Raw genomic sequence first — 24,638 nt, 5'->3', positions numbered from 1 at the left:
GACTCAAAAAAACCTCATTTTATTTTAACACATTCCATTACTAGGGAGCATTCAGCACTATAAATATTTTGTTAAAACAAATGTTTTGTTTTGTATTTGCTTCATACATTACAGCTCTAGCTAAACATTTTACCAACAAAAGAAAGCCAACAAGGGAGGATTAAATAAAACCATACAGGATTAAAAAAAGTTAGTCATTTTAGGTCACTAGGCAAAATGTGTAAGTCACATTTTTGTTGTATTTTCCAGAAGTAAGGCTTAATTAAGATTCTCCCTTTCACAATCTATTAGTGAAAAAACTTTAAGCTTTGTTAAATTAGGCAGCTAATAAGGGAACAGTTAAGTGACCAGTAAAATTTAAATCATAAGCAAGTGTTTCTAAGCGTTTGAGAGGCTAGAAATAGATTTTTTGAGCCAAATTCTGTCCTAACTCGAAAAGAAAAGAAGAAAAGCGTTCCAGGAATGTAGCCTGGAATATTGTGCCCTACCAGATGAAAGAACAAGTTCAAAGTCTCATTCCTAATGTACTTCTCCTAGGGATCAGTAGGTCTGAGAGGTGATTCATAGAGGAGGTGCTGCCTGTGTCATTCAAAATCAATTCCTAGTCAGTTTAAAAAAAAAAAGATGTTGATGTGCTACAAAGGAAGTTGTCTTGTACTTTGTTAGATTTGAAAAAACAGCATTTCTCCAAATATATTTGTCAGGATTTACATAATCTGTATTTTAGTAACAAACATTCAATTTATGAAAGTGAATCTTTACTAAGTGCAATACAGGGACTACATAAAAATTATCTTCGTCATCATTTGATCACAGGGATAAAACCATGCTCACACCAAGCTGTCTAGTTTCAACATTAAAAAGAAAATTGTACATAATTATGTATTTCATTTATCCTAGTCATTTATTTTATTACACTGAAAAGCTTTTGAGAAAACAATTAGAGGAAAATACAGCACAAGAACAACAATTTAACCTTTAAAACAATTAAAGAGGCTACCCCCCAGGACTAAGTACATAATCAATAGATCTAAACTTGCATAAAGTACACTTTCTGCAAGAAATAAGTTACATACAGTTAAAGGATGCTTTGATTCCCCCTTCCCCTCCTTCCTTCTCACAATCAGTTCATGTAGGCCAATGACAGTTGCAGTGATACAACCCTGGAACTCCAACTCCCAAAAAGAAGAAATGAATGAGATTAGGGGGGAAATAGCACTAACGCGATGGCTTGAGTTTGAAGAATTTGGGACTTGCTGTTACTTGTAAGTGGGATCTAGCATTTAGATTGATGAAGGGCATACATGTTTTAAGTACCACCTACTCCCCACTATGTCAATAAATCGAGGCGTATCTTGAGTGATCTGATGTTCACCATACATAATGTCATTTAATGATGGAAAAGCAGAGTCATTCCTGCTTGCCTCCCAGAGATATCAATGCAAGCAATAATATAGTGAAATTTAGAATTCATACAAAGCATACACAAAAATGTAAATCTCAAAGACGGATATACTAGTAATAATACAGTAATTCCAATTTTCACTTCTTCAAATCTTAACTTTTGTATTCCTGCTCTGGAAAGGAATTCCCCCAATTGTCTCTCCCCCAATTTTAATTGCTATTTTGGTTAAGTACAGAAATCATTCATCAGGTAATGACTTGACAAATCATTGCCTGGTTGTAATCCTGCTTGTAAAGCTAACGAATTACCATGCTTATTCCAATTCGAAAAAAAAGTTATTTCTCTCTCTCCACAAAAGGTAATTATTAATATGGTTCCCAATTACGAACTAAACTGCTAGTGCAATCTGTGCACTATTTAACTATTCTTAGCTCAATTGTCTGTTTTAATGTTTTTGGTCTTGCAGATTTAAACATATACATATCAAGTAAATGTGAATCCTTGTCAACAGTCAGACTGTGGTATGCTTTGGATGCAAAGGAGAAATAAAATGATCACAAGTAGATGCTAGACATCTATACTAACCAGTAAGGAGCACACTTGGCACGTAGGTTTTAAATAAGGTTCATTTTTAAAATTTAATACACAAATGACCCTCCATGACCAAAATTCATTTTCTTCTGTCAAAAGAAAATGTTTCTAAAATTTTGCCTCTGCATTATCAGTGCCCATTCTCCTCCTTGCTCACCCCATATTCATCAAGTCTAGAGTATTTCCTAGATATTTTAGTCACATACCTAAATATTTAAGGACTCAGAAGTTTACTACCAAACAACATTTATCAGTGTATCAAGTTTTTGAAAATAACAAAGACTAACTCAGTGGAATGGATTAAAAAGTTTATATACAGCTATCTGACCGTGCAGAAAACATTGTGATTTTTCTATGACAAAAATACACAAAAAAATTGGTGTAAATTCATTCCTTTAAACTACAAGCTCAAAGTCTACATAAAACTAAGTTAACAATTACCAGACTATGGCTTGACCGTGCTCCCACTGAAATCAATAGAAAACACATTAACTTCACTGGACTACAGTGAGCTACAGATAGGAATTGCAGTGAAGAGATCTATACCATCTAAATCACATTAGATAATAAAACGTTTTCTGCGGTAGACAGACTATTTTTAAAATGCAAAGTTCAGTCTGTGGATATGTTTCAGGTCAGAAAAGAAACTAATAGCCTGTCTTAGATCCAGCATCAGTTTCCTTTAGGTTCAGAAGCCACAGTACTGCACATGTGAAGCTGGCAACACAAGGGAACAAGAACACAGGTTGAATGCTTGTTTGATATTCTGTTCTCTGGATGACACCTGAACATCAGTTAATTCCCCAGGTAACCCAAAATTAACAGACATTATATCCTTTGTACATGATTATATAATGTACATCCCATCAACATCTCTTCTGATTTTAGTCACATTCTTAAAGTATCTATGGCTGTTGACCATCTAGTACATAGATTAGGACAAAACCAGGCACATTCTGGCTACAGTTTAATTTGGTTTTGACCATGTAATTCCAGATCTTGGTTTAAATACACAATACATTTCCCAATGTAAGATAGAATATGGCATCACTCGTGTCCACATGCTGAACACAGTAAGAGCAATGTGGTACAGAAACAAACAGGATGAGCTAATATAATTAAAAAAAAAATTTCTAAACACAAAGGCCTTTTGTACCATAATGAAAAGAAAACCAGGTTTTCATTCACATGAATTAAGCAGCTTACTTGCTATACCAATTAATCAGATTCCAATTAGAGAATTTTCCTATGGATAAAAAACAAAAAAAACTACTTAAAAATTACTCAATTGCTCAAATCCTATATAGCTAACTAACTAGTAGGAATAAGCACTTCAGAAGAAATTCAGAATGTTAAGTTTCTTTCTTGAAAACAAAAATATATACACATTTCTATATATTACCTTGATGGCAGCCAAAATATACTTAGTGATAATTTTATATTAGTCATAAAGAAAAATATTTTGAATTTCTTTAGATAATCTCAATTAGAAAACAGTTTAATGAACACAAAATATTTCATATATTACTAAACTGGTCTCTATGTTAGGAAAGAAATGTGCAGTATTTGACAATGCTGTCTGAGCACTGTGCCTCTGGACAACCCAGGTCTTACTGTCACCACTTTTGGTCTTCATTATAATTTGTGACTGTTTTCACTTCTGTGTAAAGTTTTTATGCAAAAAAGGTGGTATGTTTCCAAATCACTAAGACAGCAGGCTGTTGTCAAAATAAAAGTGGATTAAGAGACATTTCTTTTTGCTTGCAAGATATAGCCTTTGGATTTGATAATGCCTCTGGTCTGAACAATGACTGAATACCGGAGAAGCCACAAGGGAGTCCATTCATGTGCTCGACTGTTCTGGATACTTTCCTGAAGAGCTTCTTGGAAACTTGCCTCACAAAGAAGTTCTAAAATTAGAAACAGATATTTACATTTTAACCAAAAAAAAGGAAAAAATTCCTTTAATTGTAATTAGTAAGAGGTGATCTTTGTGTTAAAAATTTGTTAATTATCTCAATAAGCAATGTAACAGCATACTTCATGTGGTCACATTGCTAGATAGATATAGATACACATACACACATACACCTGAAGTTTCATGAGGCACAAACTCAAAAGTTAAAGAATTTATAGTATAAGAAAGTTTCAGAACATACTTCTCTCCTGTTCCAAGTAATAAACTGAACTGGCTTTACACAAAGTGTTGATTGGAATGACATTAATAATTGAAACTACCAAATAATTGAAGATACCAAAAATAAGATCAAGAGGTAGCTATATATTTTGTAGGGGAGAGTTAAAAGACAATCTCTCGTTTGACATTGATTTTAGTTTAAAAGGTCTAGATTCATATTTAGAAAAATGTAATACGTTTGACCAAATCCAGCAAGGTACTGAGCATTCTCAGTTCCCACTGAAGTCACAGTTAAGGGTGCTCAACACCTTGCAGACTGGGCCCTTAATAGTTATAAGTCTATCTCCTGCTCTGTAAATCCTTCTATTATTCTATAATTAAGGCACAATGGCCCTTATTAGCCAACATAAGATTGTAAGGTAGGAAACAAATCCCACAAACCCCACCCTGCCTCCTCTCTCATGATAGTTATTGGTGTGTATTAATGAATTTTCAATTTGTTTTGGTCTGCAGGTTGCAGTTGGAGTTTCAGAGGATACTGTGGTTCCAGCCAGCAATTTCCAGCTATGGGTTTCATCCCTGATAAAAGATTGGTGGACCTGGAAATGTGTCACGGGCATCCTGCTGCCTTTTGATGTCATATTCAGTTGTTGGCATAGGCTCTTTAAGGACTTATGTGATACCCATGCTGATTTGTCAACAAACAGTTTTACTTGGTTAGTAATGTGTCATTTATTTCACAGTATCACAATTCTGGGTGCTAGCTCCTGGCAGCAGGGATGTTAACTCTTTTTCAGTAGGGTAGATACTGGTTTGGTGACCTTGATTTAAGCAGGCTGCTAAGCCCTAGTACTTATGATGCTTGGAATTTGAGCATTGACAAGGGGAAGGCAGGTAACAGAGAGAGCATTGATGGCATTACCCATTTTCACTGTTCCTAGGCCAGACTGCCTCAAGAACTTACCCTATTATGGAATTAATAAATTTGCGGCCTCTTGCCCAAAAATTCAAGATATATCTGTATTTGTCCTTACTGGTTCCTGCCATTCACAAATTTGCTTAAATGAAAACACATTTCTTTCAGCAGCAGAGGATGCCCAGGAGCTAAAGCATAGACCAAATGTAGCCCAGGCAGCTATAATTTTTCAACTCTGTCTCTGAATAAGAAGATAGGAGATTCCTTAAATAGTGGTGGGAATTATACCCTTTCTCCACTATCCTCCACATGTTGAACTTGCTACCGCTGCATTATATCCGACCTGCACCTGCATGAAAGCCAAAGCTATTCGCAAAAACAGGTTCCCTTCCAAGGCAACAAAAAAGAGCTGAAGATTTGGATTTTACAGTTTACTTAAGCAATCAAATTCAGAAGCAGAATTTTTAAATAGTAAATAGTAAGAATTAAATAATGAATAGCATCTTATGCTGGCATTTCCATTGCTCAAAATGTACTGACTGTTGTAAATGGCCAGGCAGGTTTCTGAATTCCACTACAAAGTCTCATTCACTTCCAAATCAAGCTTCATCCAGGTACAGTATATAGTAATTTAGATCGTATTTAATAAGACCTTAAAGTTTCATTCTATTGGACACATTTTTCTTAGCAAGACTCACCAGGTGATTAAACACACAAATAAAGTACCTTACTAGAAAAAAATTGATCTCCACTACACTTTTGCCTACAGCCATTTTAGTTAAATTGAGGAAATGAAACAAAATATCTTGTCCAAGTTGTTTTAGTTTACAGTTCCAGCAATGTATTTGTTTAAGATGCTAATAGGCTGAAACAGATTAGTTCAGATTCAAGAAGAACCAATTTAATATTTTAAGAAGATCATTTTATAACAGGTTTCAGAGTAGCAGCCGTGTTAGTCTGTATTCGCAAAAAGAAAAGGAGTACTTGTGGCACCTTAGAGACTAACAAATTTATTAGAGCATAAGCTTTCGTGAGCTACAGCTCACTTCATCGGATGCATTTGCAAATGCATCCGATGAAGTGAGCTGTAGCTCACGAAAGCTTATGCTCTAATAAATTTGTTAGTCTCTAAGGTGCCACAAGTACTCCTTTTCATTTTATAACAGCATTCTGAGGAGATGGCACATCAGGACACATTGGAACCCAGAAGAGAAACTGTGATTCTACTATAATGTAGTAATTATGTCACCATGTCACAGATATTAAAAAACCACTGTCAAACTTTAAATGACATTACAGGTTAAACAGGGCTCATCCTCTACCTTCAAACATACTATTTCAGATTAACCAGGGATTTGTTGCTATAAAAGCTTTTTCATTGCAAGCTTGTGTGTGAAGCTCTTTCATGTCTTTCATTGTTCTGAAGGATACAGAATGACACTTGACAGACTACATGCTTTGCTGGAATTAATAAACCCTAGATTTTAAACATGGTACAGTACACAATACTTTTAGGTAAGGCGTCCCTTCCCACTGCTTTATTGTTTTCTTATTACAATATCCCAGAAGTCCTGTTGTAGGATTGCTTTTATTTTTTTTCTTATAAGGAAAGCACATAAGAACTTGAAATCAATAAATAGAGATATACATCTGAATTCAATGCACAGGGCTTTAAAGGTAAAAAAAAGTTTGCACTCAAATTAATATTGCCCAGTCATGTTCAAAATTACTTTATTCAGAAGGTTTTTGTTAATTTTGTCAAGCAAGTTCAACTACAGCCTTACCTTTTGGATCGTTATGAGTCAACAGCTGGATGTCAAATTGTTTTGCAAATGCTGTGAGGTCAGGTGGCATTACACAACAGGAAGCTAAATTTACCTGGTTACTATTTGGTTTCACCTGAAAGAGAGAGAGATCCTTCAGATGGAAAGTCACATTAATATGTTACTTCTACTTTAGACACGTTTAAGCATCCTTTACTGTTGAATAAAATCTGCTCTGTATCGTTATTTTGAGCATTTTGACTTGAAACTTGTTTTAAACACCAAAAACTGTGAACAAAGCCCAAGCCTGATCCTGCAAGATGCTGTCGAGCACACAAGTCCTATTGGCTGTAGTGATTGAACTCATCTCCTTGCAACATAAGGTCCAGAATGATGACAGGGTCTCACTTCAGTAGGCTATGCATAATGAATAATGTTTGGTTTCTTGTCTATTGTGGTCATTAATATCAGCAACCCTTTGTTTCCAGTAAAACAGGATGCTAGTTTTAAAAGAAAAACACTAGACTACAAATAATGCAATATATAATTCATTTTCATTCTTCCTGTGGATATAAATTTGCAGCTATCTACCCATCCAATTAGTGGCCTAATCCAAAACCCACTGAAGTAAAAGGGATTTTTCTCCATTGAATTCAATGACTTTGGATTAGGCTCTCACAAATAAAGAGTACACACATTCATGATGTCAGAACATCACTGGCCAGAGTAAGATTTCCCCCCCCACACTTTACTTAAGTAAAACAGCAAAAACAGTACAAATCAAGACTTATCAGGAGCCATAAGGATCCATAATTATTAATTTATATCACTTTTACAGAGCTTGGAGGATTCTGAACAAACAAACTGTTAACATACACTAATAGTAGTATGATTAGAATGTAATCAGCTCAATAACAAGCAGATGGCACAGATAAATAGAGACTTGCATGATTTGAATGTTATGGAAGCGACACATTCAGTCTCTGCGAGAAGGTCAGTTACATTGCACAAAGAACAGTTCCCACTGTTTGATCCGTGTGCAGGAGGGGACACAATCTGCCTAGCCTTTACAGATAAGCTTGGTACTCTAATGATATCTTCCTGAAAGGAAAGGAATTGTATCTAAACAGAGGTTAAAAAAATGTAAAAAGATTCAGGAAATATTCCTGGGGGAAATCTGTGTCACTGCACACATGCAGAATTCACGTTCCCTGCAGATTTCTTTACTACCCCACACAAAAATGCCTGCTGACAAGAAAGCAAAGGGAAGCTGCAAGAGTGGTCACATGCCCCTCCCTAGCAGCACAGGGGCATCATTTCAGGTTCCTAGAGCAGCTAGCAATGAAGGTAAATCACTGCGGGGGGGGGGGGGGGAGAGAAAGGGGAAGCAGCTGGGACACCCTGTCCAGTGGCTCCTACCGTGCTAGCGGCTCAGCTGCCAGTCTCTGCTGGGCTGGGCAGGACAGGACCTTCCTCTTTCCCTGCAAGGCTGAGTCAGACCAACTCCCAGAAACCTCCCCCGGCTGCAGGATGCTCCACCCACCCTACCCCGCTTCCTGTCCCCATCACTCCTCGGCCACAGGGTTAGGGGTCACTGTACAGGGAGCTGCTCCCCCGTCTGCCCAACCCCCATGCATCCAGACCACCCTATACCCAGACTCTTCTGCCAAGCCTCACCCTTCCACACCACTGAGCCCCCAGTACCTGAACCCCCACCACACTGAGTCTCACCCCCGCATCCAGTGGCCCCCCCAAATCACCTCCCACTGCACCCCACCCCCAATTCATCCAGAACCCCCCCCTGCACCCGGAGCCTCCTTGAGCCCCACCCCTGCACTCAGACGATGCTATCTTGGGGGTGCGTGTGGCATGGAGGGGCAGGGCCCTGGGGTGTTTCCGGGGCAGGTCTGGCTCATGTGCTGTGTTAGGGTCGGGTGCAGCCTCACCGCTGAGTCCATGTTCGGGGGAAGAGGAGAGGAGGAGTGGAAGGGTAGAGAGACTGCTGCAGTGTGATCTCCCACCTCCCTGATCCCTACTGTCATGCTGGATCCTCCACATTTATTTATTGACCAATAAAATATGCAGAATTTTAAAATATTGGGTGCAGAATTTTTTTTGGTGCAGAATTCCCTCAGGAGTAAGGTGATTTCTTCTTTAAAAATTGGATTAAAATTGAAGAGTTTTAATTAAAAAAAATAGCACTATTTATACTTATAATTTGTAATCAATTACAAGAATCTTCAAAACTCAAATCCTTTGCTTTCCAATATATCTTTGACAAACAGATTAGTGTAATCAATATTTTAATTTTAAAATTAAAGTAATATTTTTCTATTGTTTAACTGGATATGTGGCATACCAAGAAAACAATAGTAAAAACCATGCCTCAGAGTTACTATGGTTGAATAGTCTGTCCTTACCTGTGACCATAAGTAGAGTTGCTCTAACAGTGTTTTATCTAGATCAGAGGTACCTATGGCAACAATCTTTTTGTGTTGAACTAAGTTCTCAAGTTCTCCCCAGTAAGGCTGTAAATACTCCAAAGAAAGATTAATTCCATCTTCAATAGGAGGTGGAGCAATGATCACAGAATCTAATTGGGCAACCCCAAGAGCAGAACATGCTGTGGAAAAAAAAGAAAAGAAAAAACTCACGCTGAGATAAGAGGATAAAAAACAGTAAGCATGACAAGATCTCTTTCAAAAACATGAGCATATACTCAGCTTTACGCCACTTTCATTTCTGAATCACCATTTGAGAGTCTGTCCACATATCTATTCAGGGGATACCATCATAGGGCCTAATCACATCAGCCACACTATCAGAGGCTCCTTCACCTGCACATCTACCAATGTGATATATGCCATCATGTGCCAGCAATGCCCCTCTCTCATGTACATTGGCCAAACTGGACAGTCTCTACGTAAAAGAATGAATGGACACAAATCAGACGTCAAGAATTATAACATTCAAAAACCAGTTGGAGAACACTTCAATCTCTCTGGTCACTCGATCACAGATCTAAGAGTGGCTATCCTTCAACAAAAAAGCTTCAAAAACAGACTCCAACGAGAGACTGCTGAATTGGAATTAATTTGCAAACTGGATACAATTAACTTAGGCTTGAATAGAGACTGGGAATGGATGAGTCATTACACAAAGAAACTATTTCCCCATGGTTTTTCTCCCCTCCACCCCACCCCCCACGGTTCCTCTGATATTCTTGTTAACTGCTGGAATTAGCCTACCTTGCTTGTCACCATGAAAGGTTTTCCTCCTTCCCCCCCTCCCCCCGCTGCTGGTGATGGCTTATCTTAAGTGATCACTCTCCTTACAGTAAAAAGAAAAGGAGTACTTGTGGCACCTTAGAGACTAACAAATTTATTAGAGCATAAGCTTTCGTGAGCTACAGCTCATGCTCTAATAAATTTGTTAGTCTCTAAGGTGCCACAAGTACTCCTTTTCTTTTTGCGAATACAGACTAACACGGCTGCTACTCTGAAACCTCTCCTTACAGTGTGTATGATAAACCCATTGTTTCATGTTCTCTGTGTGTGTATATAAATCTCTCCTCTGTTTTTTCCACCAAATGCATCCGATGAAGTGAGCTGTAGCTCACGAAAGCTTATGCTCTAATAAATTTGTTAGTCTCTAAGGTGCCACAAGTACTCCTTTTCTTCTTTCAAAGAATCTTTGTACCCAAGGACAGTAGCTAGATACAGAAATTCAGTTAAGAATCAAATACGGAGCTGAAAACTGAATTTCAGATACAATCTTGTGGTGAAAAACAACTTCTTGAACAGAGTCTGTAGCTCTCTATTCCTTTTTCAATATTAACATGTTTGATTTTACATCAAGATTGGCTGATTTATATCATCCTCATTAATGGTTGCACTTTTGACCTCTTGTTCTAGTCTATTACCCTCCCCCTCCACAGTTGCCCAAGCACTGGTAAAGGACCATGAAGAAACACTGAGAAGGGCTATTCACATGCCACTGTGACTCAGGAGTTAATTGAAAACCAATACTGAACAGAATGGATCTGGACTTAACATGATTGTGGCAAAGTTTCGGACATCAAACACATCGGAGAACTTTGTAAAGGTTATCCAAGTTATGAGAGGCTTCTGGGATAAACATGAATGAAATTAAATCAATGTAAACTGGCAGGCCACCCACACATCTCCCTGAATTATCTGTTAAGTGCATATCTGAAAGCCTTATAAATTACATAGTGAATTGAAGCATATACATAGTAAAATGAGGCACAAAGGTAAATCTCATTTTCCTTTTGTTGCTAACAAACTCATGGTCATCTGGCATGCTATCAGCATACATCTACACTATGAGCTATGAGTGTGATTCTCAGCTCATGTAGACATACTTACGCTAGCTCCCATCGAACACATGCTAAAAATAATAGTGTAGTAGCATGGGCAGCGGCGTGGCTAGCCATGCCAAGTACAAACCTGCTTGAACCGCGGGGTATGTACTCGTCACATATAGCTTGGTGACAATCCTCACTGCTGCCCATGCTTTGCAGTTACACTACTATTTTTACTATGCTAGCTCGAAGAGAGCTACCACAAGCATGTCTACATGAGTTGGGAATCACACCCTTAACTCAGTGTAGATGTACCCTCAAAGTGACATCTTTCCACCCTCTGCTGACTTGCCCAAATTAAGATAGATTTGGAAGAGGACATGGTCCAACAGGAAAGGTATAATTTGAATTAGATTCATTATGTACATTATTCTAGTTTGCTTTGTACATTAGCAGAGCAGAATCTGTCAATAGTCGAAATATAAAAAAAACCCTATATTAAAACTGAAAGAGACTTTGAAATCTCATTTACATAAGTGACTGGAAGGGGGCAACTGAAAAGAATACTATAATGGAATTAGAATATCTGTTCTTTACTCAATCCATTTCTGATTTGTAATTTTCATCTATACCTGATCTCCAACCCCTTTAATGCTTTTACAAGGGATTCCAGGATTTTCACACACATTTGTCAAATACATTTTAAACATCAAAAGACAAGAGAACTAGACATTTTCTGACCCTCAGGAATCCTTCAAACCCAATGAACTTTCAAGGTGGTAAAAAGGTCAGTGTTCTTGCTTACTTCAAGAATTTGTGGTACATGCTTAGCTCCTCTTTGGACAAACAAAACTTCAGACAGATGCTATCAATATAACACCTTTTATTAGCATTACATTAGCTTTTAATAAAATAAATATTTTAAATTTGCTGTTGCATCATTAATGTTACACTGCTGAAACAAGCATCATATAGAATATGAGACATCAAAATTGCAATTTTTATAGTGTTCAGAAGTAGGTAGAGAACAAATTAAAATTGGAAAACATTTACTGTTTCAACAATCACCTCAGCATCAGATAACAGACCAATTACACACCTTATGTCAAACAGTTTTGTTTTTTTTAATTAATTTGGTAAAGGAAGACTTTACTCCTACAGTTAGATCCACAGAGGTGGGTTCTTGTGCCTACCAGGACAAGGGGCTGTGCACACCGATCCAGTTGAAGTTTCGGGATCCAAGAATCTATATTATATTTAGTCCATTAATATGAACTGAACCAACATATAAATTAATCCTTAATTTAGTAATTGTGGCCATTTTACTTTTAAGAGTATTACAACTGCTAGAGAAATTGAAGAATAAATCAAGGCAAATGTAAAATTCCCCTCTTCAGCACAGAGGAAGACAACCTAAAACCCAAGTATTACAAAAATTCTTCAATTTGTAACAATCAAAGTAGAAAGCGTTGTACACAATTTCAGTTTTGCACTTACCCATATCAACTGCATCTCTGATTGAAGAAGAGTTTGATCCTGCGATGAACAGTTTTGCTGCACACCAAAGAAATGCGAGTTAATAACTAAAACCAGCTCCAGCGGTTAGAGAATATACAGTAAAACGCACAGAGCAGTTACATTTTCAGCTATGTACTAGCATTGTATCAATCTTACATTTTGGCAAGAACTAATAAAGAGTACTTAGGACACATGCCAGCCTCTTAAGGAATTGAAAGATGTTTAAAAGTAGTGTTCTAAAAGGTGAAACAGAACTATAGTTAGTATGTTTTGGAGATATCTTCAGAAGTCTCTTAAGACAGGAGGTTACCTAATAAGGGTAGTCTCTTGTACAGGTGAAACAGAGATGTAAGTGTTTTGGTATTTTAAGCAACAATGATAATGACAAGTTTGTTTTTAAAACAGTTAACCTCATAGAGCCAACAGACCTCCCTCCCCAACTTACTGAGGCTCAAAATTTAACATCTCTCTATAGTTTGACCTTCCCCCCTCAAATTCATATATTCCACTGGATAGATTATAATAGAATTGTGCCTCCAGTGTTATTCATTAATTACAGGATTTATTCGTCATTTTTTTGGACAACCCTGATGTTAAAGGAAAAAGGAGGCAAAGGTTTGCAAAAAAGCATTTAAAATCTGCTTGGGGAAGGTGGAGTAATTAAAAGCTGTATAGAGTATCTAGACATGTTAACACAGGTCTTTTCAGTGAACAGCAGACAAATTCCGATTTATCCTAAATACAGATATGAAAGTTTGTACTGCTGTCATCTGGCTTATCAGGCACCGAAGGGTAACATTTATGGATATTCTGCTTGTTACAACAGCACATGGGTTCTTTCTATAACTATCTGAAGAATTATCCTTGGACTTCCCGTGAGGTTATCAATATAAATGTTATGTACACTCTTACACTTTGTATTTCTTTAAAAAAAAAAAAAAAAAAAAAGACAGAACCTTGGGTCTAGTGAAGCTAGGTACAGAAGTCTTTATGCCACCCTTATACTCCCCAACAATCCTCAGAGATGCCAGAAGCCACTTCATCCCCAGTGCAATGTAGGGAAGTCTCAAAGCTTCCTTAAGAACTAACTTATACAGTTTGAGCACCAATTTAACTGAATCCATTTAGAAACTGATTTAAATAAGTCAATGCAACTCACTGGTGTGGGCTCTCAAACTGGTCTAAGAGTGCCTTACTCCGATTTAGCTTAGGGCTTGTCAATACTACAAAAATTAGTTCGGCTTATTAGGTTGGTGTCCACGCTACCCACCGTCTGCCGGCGGTGTGCATCCTTACCAGGAGCACCTGCACTGACTGAAGTGGGGCACTGCAGAACACCGACAGCTGAGTGTGGGGTTCATAGCTGGAGCACCCCACCTACCTTGAGGTGACAGCCAGCGCTGTGACCCTGTCAGAGGCGCAATTTCACAGCATGGTGCCTGCCACAAGTGAAATTTACATTATTGCCAATTTCATGGCTGCCTTAGATCAAAGCAGCAGGAGCTCAGAGCTGGAGCCCTGAAATTAACAAGAATGTCAATTTCCCTGCTGACAGGCCTCCTGCTTTGAAATTGATCAACCAGGCTGGGCTCACAGTTCAAGCTGCTAGTCTGAGGTCCGGATCCAGCTGTGAGTCTGGCACTGGGCTAATAGCTGGGGGAGGGGCAGTTGTGAGCCTGGTACCAGGCTCAATTTCACAACAGGGAGCCTAGGAGAAGTGAAATTAACATTATTGTCAATTTCAGGGCTCCAGCTGTGAGCCTCTCCCCCTTGCAGAATAGAACAAAAGCAGCCATGAAACTGACAAAAATGACAGCAATGTGAGTGAGGCAGCCTCTACAGGGACACTGCATCATCCTAACTACATCCACATAAGCGCTACACCTCTTGCGGAGGTGAAGTTATTATGTCAGTGTAGCAGGTCACTTGTTACAGCAGAAGCAGCATTCTAGCATAGACACTGACATAATTAGGTAAACATAAGCTGCCTTATGTCGCCCTAACTCTGTAGGGTAGACCAAGCCTCAGTTTCGTTAAAAACTAAGAGTATGTCTACATATAAACCTCTTCAGCTCCTCAGTGAAGAGGTTACCTACACCACCTGGGTGGGGAAAGATGGAGGTTTCCCATCAGAGTAGGTACTCCCCAAGAGGTAGAATTCTCCCATCGACCTAGCACTGTATCATTCATAGGTGTGAATTTTTCACACCCCTGAGCAACACAGTTATACCAACCCAACTTCCTAGTACAGACCAGGCCTAAGGATTTAGTTCAACTGCTGCTCAAGCTACATGTACATTAGCCCCTTGCTGCAACAGACCCAAAGACTGTTCCAGCAGCTAAGGATTGCTGGAGAAGCGCTATCCCACATACCCTATATCAATTTAGTTACATGAATGCATATCTCACCAGCCTCAGTGAGTTTGACAGGAAGTTGCACCCATTTAGCTAAATGCATTTCTAAACCAATTTTGTCAAGTCAATACAGTTTGCCCAAGTAGACATGGCCTGGCCTGAGACAGAGAAATCAAATTATTTGACCAAAGTGAGTCAAAAAGATGGGAATGGAACTCTAGTATTTTGAATCTCACTGTATATCTATATGGGGATAAAAAGCCTTGGAGCATGGCTGCAGCTGGCCTGGGTCACTCACAGGGCTTGAGTTCGGGGGGCTAAATATTGCTGTGCAGATGTTGGGCAGGAGCTCAAGCTTTGGGATCCTCCATCCTCTCAGAGCCCCAGAGCTTGGGCTCCAGTCCGAGCCTGAACCTCTACACAGCAATTTTTCACACCCAGAACCTAAGCTCCACAAGCCCAAGTCAACGGACCTGGGCCACCCATTGGTTTTTTTATCCTGTGCAGACGTACTCTCCATCATGTTTGAGCAGTAGGGCACATGCTGTCTTATCAGGTTACTCAGTATGTCCTTTTGCAGATTTTTTCTCCTCTCTTATTTCCACTCTCCTCTTTTCATTCCAAAAACACCCTTCCCTATTTAATTAATATTAATGAGGAAACTTAAGTCACAAGCCCTGCTCCCACTGAACAAATCCTGCTATCAAACCCAAGTAAATAAGCCTGCTAGCCAGAGCAAAGCTATTTAGTTCTTTTAAGTACACTCAATGTAAAGTATATTCTGCAAAGCAAGAGTACATTTTTTCATTCCTTACCTGACACTTTCAATTCTTCCCTTTCTTCAGGATTTATCTTTTCCATTGCTTGATCTACAATACATTCCAGGACATCTGGCATTTCCTGCAGTAAATACATAACATTTAGGAGCAGTTTGTCAATATTAAGAGTTAATAATCCTCTGAAGAATGCATTAAACTGTTACAACAAAAGCCTTATACCAGGATCAAAAAAAAAAAAAAAAAAAAAAAACATAACACACTATAAAGTGTGGAAGTACTAGGTTACTTCCTTTAGAGGGCCCCAGCCTACTCCAACGCCAGAGCAGAGAAGGAGCGGGTAACAAATAAGAGAAAGGCCACATCTACAGTACAGGCACTTCAGCAGCACTGCAGCTGTTCTGTTGTAGCACCTTGATGTAGATGTTTTCTGTAGCAACTGACTGGTTTTTTTCCAGTGATTTTCAACCTGTATGTAGTCCATGGGCCACTTGCGGCCCAATCAGCACACAGTGGCAGCTCATGCGACATCCTCAGGGCCATACAGGTAGTATTGGATGCAGCCCACATTGGTAAACAGATTAAGAATCACTACTTTTTTCCATTGCTGTAGGTAATCCATCTCTCTGAGTGGTGGTAGCTAAGTTGACAGAAAAATTCTTCCATCAGCACAGCCACATCTGCTCTGGGGGTTAGGTTGCCATTGCTGGGTCGACTTAACTTAAATGTAGACCAAGCCAGAGTTACATGACCAGGTTTATCTCTGCCCTCAAATACAGAGGTACTTTTGAGGTTCCAAAAAACTTAGTGAAACCCAATATATCAACTACATTTGAAGAAAGGAATAGGGGGATTCATTTTTTCCCTCTCCAGTTATGCTTCATAACTGAAAGTTTCTCCTTCAGCACAGAATGAATAATGTTCTTTTTGAGAATTTGACAACCTGCTCTCTTTCAAAATGGCTGCCATTTCCCATTGTTCTAAATGGGACGGACACCAAAGCTGCTCTCAGTTGATGGCCATTTTGAGAAAGCCATCTCTCTCTCATCATTCTCAATGGAACAGAGTTTCACTGCCTCTTGACAGTACAGGCCACTAACACAAGTACAGCTTGGCTCTACTCTCATTGAGAGCAATGGGAAATGACAGCTATTTTGAGAGAGAAAGGAACTCTTCGCAAGCTTTGATGAACTAGACAGTTTCATGCCCTAGCCTCTGATGAGACTGACGCCTTCAGTTATGAAAAATGACAAAAATATAATCAATCATAAATATTTCTTTTCAATTCAATTCATTGCTCCACATCTACTCGAGAAGGGGCAGGAGGAAGAGAAAACTAGAAGTGTGTGCACCAGGAAATGCAGGAAGGTGCAAGACAGTATCATTAGTGAGAAAAGAGATTTTATCTCTAGTTCTATCCGAAACTCAGAGTAATCTTTGTTAAAAAACTGCAGGGAATTTTTTTTTTTAAATAAAAGTGTATCCTAACATGATTCATGGAGCAAAACAAAACATGCAATATAATTTTACCTTTTTTATTTTTCCAAATTTTAGTAGGTGGGCTCTAATATTGAAATGTGACCATACAAAAAGCCACAGGATCTTCAATATCGTCAAGTGGTCAGGATCTTGGTTTCATGTATTATCTGAAAGTTGGCACCTCAAACGAAAAGTGTCACTTCTGAATCATCAGCAACTCATCCTGTACTATTCTAACATTTCACTGAGAGAGAACTCCCTTACAAACAGTGGCCAGGCCCAACTGTTTAGTCTGCATGACCTTACAAAATAGATCTATAACTCAAACTCCAACATGTTTGCATATGCATGTGCTGCAATTAATTTTCAAGATGAGCTGTACTATCTGAGATTTGCCCCTAGTATGTAATGACAAATCTTGTTTGTTAGCCAGGACTTTATGCTGATTAAGTCTTATTTCTGTAGAACAACATAGATTAAACTATCAAAAGCAATATTTATCTTTCCAGTTACCTATTTAATTTCACAAGTACTGAACCAAGTTGTGATAAAGGAAAAATATTTGATTAGTTAAATTCTACTTGCAAAGAAATGATAGATCCCTCACCTGGTTTAGATCGAGGCTGATCTTTGAGCTCCATTCATTCAGCGTTTTTTGAATGCAGTCGCGTAGCTATAAAACATTACATTATTAATTCATATTTAAGAGTTATACTCAATTGCACAGGCAAAACAGGTTTATATGGAAGTTAGAGGAGCTGATGGAGAGAAAAGGACCAAGGATGCTGTCCACAAAGGCATAGAAAAGATTTTTACTTCAAAGTTCTGTTGGTCGCTTGTACAAATTAGTTTGGTTCTGCTTACATGTCCTATTCTCACTCCTCTTTTACCAAGAGTTGGTCAGTAGTGGAGGGTACTGCACTTCAAAAACTTCTTAGGTCAGTACAATCTTAACCTAAGAGCACTCCTGAAATCTCAGTCTTTCAACAAAGAAAGTATCTTCCTCTAAGACAATAAAAATCTTGTATAAGGTAACAATTTAATCAGACATTAGAAGAGCACTATATTGCAACGCTGGAATCAGAGCTTCAAGATCAGTCATAAACCATTCATTAGGTGTCCATTTCCTCACAGGAAGTATTTTTTTCCTCTCTTCTAGCATTTACTAACTGCATTTTTTTTTTTAATACTGCCAGTGCCCCCAGATCATCTGTCACCAAAGAGACTAGAATTAGGATCCTACCTTTCAGTAACACTTTCCCTGAGATCACAGATGCAGCATTAAACTGACTAGGATAGTGATCATACAACTACACGGATCATATTATATCAGAGATGAGCAAACTATGGCGCGCGGGACCCTCCTACCCAGCCCCTAAACTTCTGGCCCAGGAGGCTATCCCCCTCCCCTGCAGCCTCAACTCACTGCACCACCGGCTCTGTGCTGCGCGGTGGCATGGTTGGCTCCAGCCGGGTGGCATGGCTGCCTGTCCTGGTGTTCTGGGTGGCGTGGCTGTAGCGCTGCCAGCCACCGGTGCTCCAGGCAGCGTGGTAAGGGGGCGGAGCGAGGGGGGTTGGATAGAGGGCTGGGGAGTTTGGGGTGGTTGTCAGGGGTATGAATAGGTGACGGGGCTGTCAGAGGGTGGGGAAACAAGGGGGTTGAATGGGGGTGGGGGTCCCGGGGAGCAGTCAGGAAGTAGAGGGGGGTTGGATAGGGCAGTGGGGGGCAGTCAGGGGCAGGGATTCTGGGGATGGTCAGAGAGAAGGTGTGGTTGGATGGGGCTGGGGTCCCAGGGGGCAGTCAGGAAGAAGAGGGGGGATTAGATGGGGCAAAGGTTCCGGGGGTCCATAAGGGGAGAAGCGGGGAGAGGTCGGATAGGGGGCCTCCCCTAACCAGCCTTCCATACAATTTCGGAAACCAATGTGGCCCTCAGGCCAAAAAGTTTGCCCACCCCTGTATTATATTATTACGACACATTATTTTATACTGCAGGCTTTGCTTTAGTAAACACATTACTAAACAAGAATGTTCTATGGGGCCACTTAGTCTGTGGAGAACTGGAAAGACAGTACTTGGACATGTACAGTACACAACTGATTTATAAGCCACTGCCCTATTTTTCTTTTTAGGTTATTTTTAAATCTGTATGGATACTCATACATTTACTAACATTCTATGAACAATTTTCTTGCTGTCTCCTAGGACAACTTACTCGAACACAAAGGGCCCAATCTTACCAACAGTTGCATGCTTGAGTAGCCAGGCTGTAAGAAAACAGGCCCACATTAGATTTGGATGAATGATGGTTTTAAATTGAGTTGGGATATTAGCATGAGCAATAGGCCTAAAGCGTGTGACCAAATAGAAAGCCATCATAAGAAAGAGTTGTGGTGTTAAAACTTATAGTGTGTTAACTTATTTAAGATTTGGGCTGAAGTAACAGAAATAAAACATGGTTGACTGGGTACCAGGTGCAATAAATTGGTTTCATGTATTATAAAAAACTGCTTCATCTGACCTTAGCGAAGGTCCAATAATTGGCAATGACTTCACTTGTTTGTTGAAGGGTATAAAAAAGTAAACTCTTAAAGGGTTAATTGCTAATACCTGCCAGACCAAGTTGAAGCCAACCAATATGGGTCTAAGAACCCCTGGGCTTAGCCTGTTTGTAAGTAATTTGATTAAATACTTGTAAGTGTTGTTACTGTTTGCATGTAGTAAATTGCTTATTATTTTGGCATTTTAGGCATGTTTAGAGCAATTGTATAAATACCATTTGTCCTTTGGATTTAATAAAGGAATTTATGTTTAAATCAGTGTTGTGGTAATACCCTGCATAAATAATAATTCTGATACAGGCCCCAAACGTATCAGTGGTTATCCACAAATGTAAAAGTTTATTATAAGAGAAGATTATTTGTGAATGTTAGAGTCTAAAGATTGTTTTATAACCATCTGAAATAGTAAAGAAAGGATAAAAATTCTTCACCAGGTAGACTGCACACAAGTCTCAAAAGGCAGGAAATTAATGCCTCTAGGTGATTACAAAAGAGGTGAGGCTGCATTGAGACCGTTCGGGCACAACTCAGGGGGTGTGACCCAGGATCCATTTCCTTCAGGGTGAAAAAAATGTACTGCTGAAGATGTATATTATATATTGCTTGTTAACAACTCTTTCATCTTCTCACATCCACCAAATAAAATTGGGAATAAGAAAAAACATTTTCTTCAAGTAATATAGCGTGTTTGTTTACTTTGGCTATCACTTTTGTAAGTGGATTCTTTAAAGTTGGGCTCCTCAGCTCATAACTTGAGGCTCACGTTTTGTAAAAATCTTGGTCAAATTCTTATCTGAATCAAAAAGCACGTTAGAACATTGAAGTAGCATTGTTAAAATTTAACTTAATTTTCCACAGTTAACGTTGATTGTTTATTTTTTGGATTTCAGTCACCTAGAACAGTTAATTCTTATAAACAAAAGTAAAAATATTTTCTCTCTCTCAAGAATTATTGGTAACCTTTATATTAACCACAGGTTATGTAAAATGTTATTTATAAAAGATAAATCTTGGGCTTAAGTTGACTCAATAGCAATGTTAGTTTACAACTTCAATGAACTGGGTCCCCTTTTTTGGTGTCAGTTCAGCATTACCTGGGCTTGCATGTTAAAACTCACCTGTGATTTCTTGAGTATTTCCCTTTCAACCAATATTAGTTCCTTATTCTCAATCATTCTGTGTTCTTATTTCAGTTCCAGAGTTTCAGACCATGTGCATTTTTGCAGTACTAGTATACTCCCCACTTAATACTTATCATGCTTTTTAAATATTTTGTTGGCTCATGAAAGGCAGACTAGACTGACAGGCCTGAAGTCCATTTATCCACAGACTAGGCACAACCAGGCCAGCAGCTATACCAGGGATCAGAAACCTTTGGCATGTGGCCCGCCAGGAGAAGCTTCCTGGTAAGCCAGGCCAGTCTGTTTACCTGCTGCGTCCGCAGGTTCGGCTGATTGCAGCTCCCACTGGCTGCGGTTCACTGCTCCAGGCCTATGGGGGCTGCGGGAAGCGGCCCGGGCTGAGGGATGTGCTGGCTGCCGCGTCACACAGCCCCCATTGGCCTGGAGCAGCAACCCGCAGCCAGTGGGAGCTGCAATCAGCCGAACCTGCAGACACAGCAGGTAAACAAACCAGCCCGGCCAGCCAGGGAGTTTACCCTGGCAGGCCGTGTGCCAAAGGTTGTCGATTCCCAAGCTATACAAACTTCCTCTCCCATAGCTAAATTTCTTTTCTGGAGGGATCACTTCTGAAATGAGAAGATAGTTTGATCTCTATGCTCATTCAGTTCTTGAGCTTTCTACTGAGACTGACAACAAGCATGCCAGCTGTGATGCAGAAACTTGTCCACTAGGAATTGGTTTGAGACCTCAGACTCACTTCATATAGGCCACTGAACAGCTGTCATACAGCAACAACTCAATTAGAGCCAGTAACTTTAAAAACAAATGTTTCATAATCTCATTACCCACATTCCGTGCCAGCCAGGGACCCTTTCAACATTTACCCATAAGTCTACTTGTTGTATCTCATCTTAATAGTTATGAAAAATAAAACTGTAGATCAATTAAGTTGCCAATGCTGCTTTCATATAACTATTCTAAAATTCACAATCCTTGTAGTTACTGAACAATTCTCAAATTGCTAGATAGCTGCTACCGCTACTATTTCTTGTGATAATGCTGAGATAATTTTCATGCATTTCATAGCATGGATAAGATCTGAAACCCATAGCAATATGAACACCACCTCTAAAGGGTGGCATTCCCACAGTAATCTAATGGGATTAGTTTAGTGCCAAATACATACTACCAAAGGTAATAGCCATGGAGAGACATAGCATACAACAGCTTTAAAACAGTCTGAAGTGTGTTCAAAATTTTAACAACTGTCATAAGCTTCTAGTCTTCAAAGAGGACAACGATTGTAATATTAAGAGGAGTCTCAAGACTAACACACACAAAGTTTCCTAAGAGTTATCACCATCATCATACTGTGCACAATTGCATCTTCTTATAATGTGCATGGCACAAATGGCCCTATTTACTTTATAGCCAAAAATATAAAATTAAAAGTACTCCCTATGCGAATTCTATTATTGTTACTTGAACCCCTTTATGCATATTTTAAAATTCATTAGCACTTTTCCAGAGAACCATGTCTCACTATGACAGGTTTCAGAGTAGCAGCCGTGTTAGTCTGCATTCGCAAAAAGAAAAGGAGTACTTGTGGCACCTTAGCGACTAACAAATTTATTAGAGCATAAGCTTTCGTGAGCTACAGCTCACTTCATCGGATGCATCCGATGAAGTGAGCTGTAGCTCATGAAAGCTTATGTCTCACTATGGCTCTTATTAGAAAGGTGTTAACAACTTTCTTCCTTGAAACAGATATTAGACCTGGGTACTCTTTGATCCGTATCAGTAAAGACCAGAACTGCAATAGGATTCCATACCACAATCACGAGGCACATCACAAGCAAGACCAGAACACAATGTGGTGGCAAATTTTTTATAGTAGATGGACTGTCATGGAGCACAGAGTCTGGTCTCCCAGCCTGAAACCAGTGTCCTGGGAGTGACCCCTTTTGTGTGCCAGACCCCAAAGACCAGCACATTTCCACAATAGCAGGCCCAAGGCCTCCAAGACTGAGCCTTCAGCACCAACACTCCCTGCCTTTCTCTGTAGCTCCCTGTAGTAAATCCTGCCAAGCCAAATTCCTGGGGGAGGCTTGTACGATGCCTCAGTGCAATGCTCTCAGTGAGTATTTGCAGCATTTATGTACCATAAGCTTTAATATCCACAATAGACCAAACTCAAAACTAACCCAGGCAGTTACGGGTCCACTGAGATTCACCCACTTATTCAAGAGTCTTGGGTCCTTGGTTGGTAAAGAGGAACCAAATCCTTCTAGTTTACTCAGGTAAGTACTCCTTCCTCAATCAACAATTAGCTCCTGAGGAGGTATAGGGTACTAGTATGAGAAAGGTAGCAGAATTTACCCCACTTTACCAAACATTCGAGCTGTCCAGAGGGCAACAATTCCTTTCTCCAGCAACGGTTTTAGGTTTCAAAACCTCTGGAACATTTTCACTAAACGTCTGTTACCAGCTTTCAGAGTAGCAGCCGTGTTAGTCTGTTTTCGCAAAAAGAAAAGGAGTACTGGTGGCACCTTAGAGACTAACAAATGTATTAGAGCATAAGCTTTCGTGAGCTAATGTATCCGATGAAGTGAGCTGTAGCTCACTAACAAATTTATTAGAGCATAAGCTTTCGTGAGCTACAGCTCACTTCATCGGATACATTAGCTCACGAAAGCTTATGCTCTAATAAATTTGTTAGTCTCTAAGGTGCCACCAGTACTCCTTTTCTTTTTGTTACCAGCTTGTAACCTAAGCACCTGGGATGGGGGACACGCAGGTTCCAGTCCCTCCTCCAGCCTCTGCATCAAGCAGAGCCGGGACTTGAACCATCCGAGGCTAGAGCCCTGACCCCCCGCTGCAGGAGGCGAGTCATCGCCCCGCTTCCCCAGAAGTGACTGCTCGCAGCAGCTCTGCCTCAGTGACTGCCACCCACCTCAAGCCCTAACGGAGAGGGGTGGCAGCGGCTTCAGACCCCACTCACCTCCTCTCCGTGCGGGCGAGGGGGGCATTTCACAGACACTTCCCCACCCAACCGATCCGAGCCCCAGCCCGCGCCTGGCCAGCGGTCTTTAGGCCGGCCGGGGGCAGCCCCTCACCTCCTCGCTGGGGGTGGACGGGCACTTCTTGCGCAGCCGGCCCCAGTTGAGCAGGTTGCCCGTCTGCAGGTTGAGGGTGGCCGCGTGGTCCAGGAGAATCCTGGCTCTGCCGCTGTCCGTCCCCATGGGAGCCCGCACTCCGCCCGCCTTCGCTGGGGTCGGCAGGTTCCCGCGGCTCCTGAGGACTCGGAGCCGGCAGCGGCTGCTTGTGAGGGAGGGGGCGCCTGGGGGCTCCGGCGGCGGCGGCGGAAGGAGCCGGCGGCGAGCGTGCGCGCTGGCGGGAGCGGGCTGCGATTGCCGCTGCCGGCGGTGGTCTGGGCTCCGGGCGGCGATGACTAAGGGGAAAAAGTGCTTTGTAACCGCAGCTGGTCACATGACGCTGGGACAATGGAGCGAGGCGGGGAGCAGGTGATACAGCCGCAGGGGAGGGAGTTCGAGCTGCTGCGGGACTGGAGCCGGGAGGCGGAGTCCAGGCGCGAGAACAGGCTGGGGGGGAGCTGCTCAGGCGCGGCCGGGCTGGCACCAGGAGAGCAGGCGAGAGGCAGAACGAGCCCGCCGCTGGTGGGCCTTTGCGGTTA

At 40.5% G+C, this 24,638-nt stretch overlaps 1 protein-coding gene across 1 annotated transcript; it reads right to left on the bottom strand.

The window, feature by feature from the left end:
- On the bottom strand, nucleotides 1-24,194 carry GCLM (glutamate-cysteine ligase modifier subunit). The gene is made up of 7 exons (XM_038414042.2): nucleotides 24,061-24,194; nucleotides 17,872-17,937; nucleotides 15,825-15,909; nucleotides 12,634-12,690; nucleotides 9,233-9,435; nucleotides 6,834-6,948; nucleotides 1-3,906 (listed from the first exon to the last, which is right to left on the bottom strand). The coding sequence occupies exons 1-7, from the start codon at nucleotides 24,184-24,186 to the stop codon at nucleotides 3,737-3,739; spliced, it is 822 nt and encodes a 273-aa protein (XP_038269970.1). The 5' UTR covers nucleotides 24,187-24,194; the 3' UTR covers nucleotides 1-3,736.
- Between the last annotated feature and the right edge of the window lie 444 nt (nucleotides 24,195-24,638).

This window comes from Dermochelys coriacea, chromosome 8 (genome assembly GCF_009764565.3).
Source record: "Dermochelys coriacea isolate rDerCor1 chromosome 8, rDerCor1.pri.v4, whole genome shotgun sequence".
Taxonomy (NCBI): Eukaryota; Metazoa; Chordata; order Testudines; family Dermochelyidae; genus Dermochelys; species Dermochelys coriacea.
This window is presented reverse-complemented; position numbering and strand designations above follow the sequence as displayed.

Coding starts and splice junctions, on each gene's coding strand:
- GCLM (XM_038414042.2), bottom strand. CDS start 24,186: ATGGGGACGGACAGCGGCAGAGCCAGGATTCTCCTGGACCACGCGGCC. Junction 17,938..24,060: donor CGTCCACCCCCAGCGAGGAG/GTGAGGGGCTGC, acceptor AATGTTTTATAG/CTACGCGACTGCATTCAAAA. Junction 9,436..12,633: donor CAGAGATGCAGTTGATATGG/GTAAGTGCAAAA, acceptor TTTTTTCCACAG/CATGTTCTGCTCTTGGGGTT.